Below are 4,229 nucleotides of genomic sequence, written 5' to 3'. Positions count from 1 at the left end.
TGGTGAGCACCAGAGGAGCAGCGGGGGGCTGTGAGCCCGTCCCCCCCCTACGCTCAGGGATTTGTGGCTGCCTCGGATCCGCTCCTGCGCCCGGCCACATAAGCAGCAGGGGAGGCCATGAGGAGGGGACACAGGAGCAGAGCCAGGAGCCCTCTGTCACGTTATCCCCACGCTCTTGGCACAGCCCAGGGCGCACCGCACCCGGCAGGACACTCGGCATGAGCCCTTGGAGCGGTGCTGGCTGCTGTGCCAAGCCCACGTGCTGGGGTGTCCCTGCTCCCGGCCAGCATCCTCAGCATCCATCCCCCCGGCACACATGGGGCCATCGCTCACCCCTGGAGCAGCTCCATCCTTGGTGAACATCCCCGGGCAGCAGCCAGGAGAGGCAGTGACGTTCTGGAGGGCCCTGGGAAGGCGCGGGCGAGCCCTCACGAAAACTCCCCGGGGTTCCCAGCAAGATGGAGACGCGGTGTTTTCCAAGCGCAATTCATTTAATTCATACACATCAGCGGTACCTGCATTTCCACACACGGAGTGGCGAAGGGGGGAGTGGGCGGAGGACGGGGAGGGGGGTCACTTTGTGCAGCTCTTCGCAGGGGGCTTTGCCTTTTGCCAGGACGGCGAGAAAACACGGCACCCCCCCGGCACCGGGGCTGTGCCCAGCACCCTCCTCGTGGTAGCGGGCTGGGTGGGGGCACTGCGGGGAAAGGGCTGCCCGGGGGGGGGCTGCACCGTGTGTGGCGGGGTGCAGGAGGTGCCACGGGCACGGCTGGACCTGTGCGAGGGGAGCAGGGGGCAGTGGGGCACGGAGGGGCTCTGCAGGAGGGGATCCAGCTCCCTCGGGAGCCGGTGGCAGCCAGGACGGTGCCGTCACCGGGAGCTGGGGCCGGGCACGGTGTCAGCTCCCCCCCGGCAGCCGCAGGCTCGCTCTGCCCCGATGCACGGCGTGAAGGAGGGCAGGGGGTGCTCGCAAGCCCAGCGTCATCCCGTGGTGGTGAGCGGCGCAGTGCGAAGGGCAGCAGCAGCAGCAAGCGACGGCAGAAAAAGCTGATTTTCTGGTGCAGGAGAGGGGCACCCACCCTGGATTCAGCCACCAGTGCTGAGCCCTGCCTCACCCCAGAGAGCTTGCCAAGCACTGTCCCGGTTTGGAGCGCACAGACGGGGACCCTGCGGAGGGCAGGGGTGGCCGCTGACCCCCAGCAGCACCCGGGATCAGCCCTCAAACCCCGTGGTTTCAGGGGTGACACAGGGTTTGCACGGTGCCACGTGCCGCAGGGCTCTGGCGCAGCCACTTCCCCTTCTCCGGTGCCACGGGCGGGCTCGGCAAACACGGGGCTCCTCTGCTTGTGCCTGGGGTGGCAGAGCAGGGCACGGGCAGAGATTTCCCCTCCTGGCTGCGGCTCACCTCTCCTGGCTGCCTGCTCCGCCACCACGGCTGTGGGCTCCACACCGGGGCCTCCGTGCTGCCCGGGCTGGGGTCTCTGCCTCTCCGCAGCCCCCGCCTCGGTCCCTCCTCCAGGCCGGAGCTGCCGCTGCTGCTCCTTGGGAAGCAGTCTGCACCCGTGAGCTTTGCGTTTTTATTTTATTTTTATTTTGCCTGATTTCTGCGCCACTCGGGGCTCCGCGCAGTGCCGGGACGAGCCTCTGCCGCCTCCTCCTCTTGGAGCCCCTCTCCCCAGCGCGGTGGGCAGCACGCGGCGCCGCGGCTCCTTCCCCGCAGAGCGCAGGAGGCGAGATCCGGCTCTGCTCTGGTGCTCGTGGCCATCATTCCCTGGGCGAGAAGCACACGGAGGTGTTACCTGCGAGCAGCAGCACCAGCCTGGGCTGGGGGGGGGACACGGGGAGCGTGGGGAGCACAGGGGCGCATGGGGAGCGTGCAGTGGGGGAGCTTTGCCCTGGGGAAACCTCCCCGCTCCTCCTCCTCGCGCTGGCCCAGGGGTTTCACCTGTGGCCCTGGTGTGCACCAGGCTGCAGAGGATGGACGGGGAGGAAGCCCCACAGAGAAAACCACCTCAGGGAATACCACCACAGGGAATACCACCACCATTTCCAGGGCCGGCCTCAGCGCTTGGCTCCTCCTGCTGCCCTGGGGGGCAACAGGCATCCGGCAGGCACAGATCAGCCTGCGAGCGCCTGATGCAGGGCACTGGAGGCAGCCAGGGCTGGTGGGAGCAGCCTCGTGATGGTCAGGAGAGGAACTCCAGCAGGAGGAGCGCAGCGGGCGCCTGGGGGTGCCCACACAGAGCTGGGGCTGATCACCCCGCAGGGGCGCACCAGTGGTTTCCCACACTGAGGGGTGGGCACACGCCTCGAACCCCTGGAGAGGCCACTAATGGCTCCGAGCCCCCCAGGCAGCACCCCCAGGTGCAGGGCAGTGCCCGGAGGGGGGCCACAGGGTGGGGAGAACCCCGTGGGGTAGGAGAGCGGTGCAGGCAGCGGTGGGTGGGGGTCCCGGTGCGCGGGGGGCTCACGTGTGGGCGTTCTCTGCCCCGTGGCTCCGCTGGTGCGCGGTGAGGTTGACCTTCTGGGCGAAGCTCTTGCCGCACTGGGCGCAGGAGAAGGGGGTCTCGCCCGTGTGGGTGCGCTGGTGGATCTTCAGGGAGCCCTTCTGGCTGAAGCTCTTGCCGCAGTCGGGGCAGGCAAAGGGGCGCTCGCCGGTGTGGGTGCGCTGGTGCGTGGCCAGGCTGCTCCGGCAGCTGAAACCCTTCCCGCACCGGGCGCAGGCGAAGGGGCCGCTCGCCGCCCCGGGGCCGCCGGCCTCCTCATGCGGCTCCGGCCGCGGCGAGCGGCTGCTGGCGGCGGCGGTGGTGGCCGCGCCGGACCCGTCCTCGGCGTCCGCAGCGGGCCGGTCCTCGGCGTGGGTGCGCTGGTGGTTGAGGAGGAAGCGCTGCTCACGGAAGCGCTTCCCGCAGCGCCCGCAGGAGAAGGGCTTCTCGCCGCTGTGGATGCGCTGGTGGGTGAGCAGGTTCTGCTTGAGGCTGAAGCTCTTCTGGCAGACGCCGCACTGGTAGGGGCGCTCCCCGGTGTGGATGCGCTGGTGGATGATGAGGTTGTGCTTGAGGCTGAAGGCCTTGCCGCACTCGGCGCAGATGAAGGCGCGCTCGCCGGCGTGGTGCTTCTGGTGCCGGGCGAGGCTGGGCTGCTGGCCGAAGCATTCCCCGCACAGGATGCACTTGAACTCCTTCCCGGCCTCCTCCTCCTCCGCCTGGCTGTGGATCACCAGCGCCTTCTCGTCCCCGAAGCCCTCCTCGCCGCCGGGGAAGGCGAAGGGGTTCTCGCCCGTGGGCGACGCCAGGTCCGTCATGGGCGCGCGCTGCCCGGCTCACGGCACCCGCATCGCAACCCTGGGGGGGCACAGAGAGGGGCGGCTGCGGCTCCCCAGCACCACACCGGGGTTGCCACCGCCCCCCAAAACCCCCAGGACCCCCAGGACCCCCGGGACCCCCGGGACCCCCGCCCACCGCCCGCTGCGAGCGCACCCGAGGGCGGCGGAAGGGGCCGGGACCGTGCGCCCTCGTGGCTGGGTGGGGGGGGCGCCCTCTTCCCCCGCTCCCCCCGGGGCTGCGGGGCCACGCCTGGCCCTGGGGGGGCCCGGAACCGTGCAGGGAGAGTGGGGGGGCTCCAAGCTCGGTGATACGGGGGGTCCCACGCCATCCCCCCCCCCCCAACAGGCGGCCCCGCGCTGGGGCCGGGCTGCGCCGCATTGCGCCTCGGCGCCGCGCTGCCGCACCGCCCCCCCGGGCCGGGCCGTGCCGAGCCGTGCCGGACCCCCCCGGGACCCCCCCATATACACACGGAGGGGCCTCCCCCGCCCCGATTTCCTCCCCCCCTGCCCAGCCCCGCCGCCGACCTGCCCGGCCCCGCTGCGTTTTGCTCCGTTCCGCCGCTCGCCGCCGCCGCCGCCGCCGCCCGGTTCTTTGTGGCCCCGCTGGCTCCTCCTGCCCGCCTGACGCGCAGGCACCGCCGCCGCTCCTGCCCCGGCCCGCCCGGCCCTGCCCCGGCCCCGTTCCCGCAGCCCCCGCTCGGCTCCGTCCCGTGGTCCCCGTCCCCGTCCCCGTCCCCGTTCCCGTCCCCCCGGGGCCCGTCGGGGAACAAAGGGGTCGCGCCTCGCCGCCCGAACAAAGGGGCCGGGGCTCGCGGTGCTGCGCCCCCGGGGGGCACCGGAGGCTGCGGGGGCTCGTGGTGGGGGCAGCACGGTGCTGGATGAGGGGCAGGAGCTGCACGGGACC

At 71.8% G+C, this 4,229-nt stretch overlaps 1 protein-coding gene across 1 annotated transcript; it reads right to left on the bottom strand.

The window, feature by feature from the left end:
* Positions 1-1,568: 1,568 nt before the first annotated feature.
* Positions 1,569-4,014, bottom strand: LOC137851954 (zinc finger protein 300-like). The gene is made up of 3 exons (XM_068673116.1): positions 3,851-4,014; positions 2,472-3,344; positions 1,569-1,771 (listed from the first exon to the last, which is right to left on the bottom strand). The coding sequence occupies exons 2-3, from the start codon at positions 3,302-3,304 to the stop codon at positions 1,765-1,767; spliced, it is 840 nt and encodes a 279-aa protein (XP_068529217.1). The 5' UTR covers positions 3,305-3,344; positions 3,851-4,014; the 3' UTR covers positions 1,569-1,764.
* Positions 4,015-4,229: the final 215 nt, after the last annotated feature.

This window comes from Anas acuta, chromosome 2 (assembly GCF_963932015.1).
Source record: "Anas acuta chromosome 2, bAnaAcu1.1, whole genome shotgun sequence".
NCBI classification, from domain to species: Eukaryota; Metazoa; Chordata; class Aves; order Anseriformes; family Anatidae; genus Anas; species Anas acuta.
The sequence above is the reverse complement of the archived record's forward strand: the minus strand, read 5'-3'. Positions and strand labels throughout refer to the sequence as shown.

Bases quoted from the DNA above. Each gene is read 5' to 3' on its own strand.
- LOC137851954 (XM_068673116.1), bottom strand. From the start codon at position 3,304: ATGACGGACCTGGCGTCGCCCACGGGCGAGAACCCCTTCGCCTTCCCC.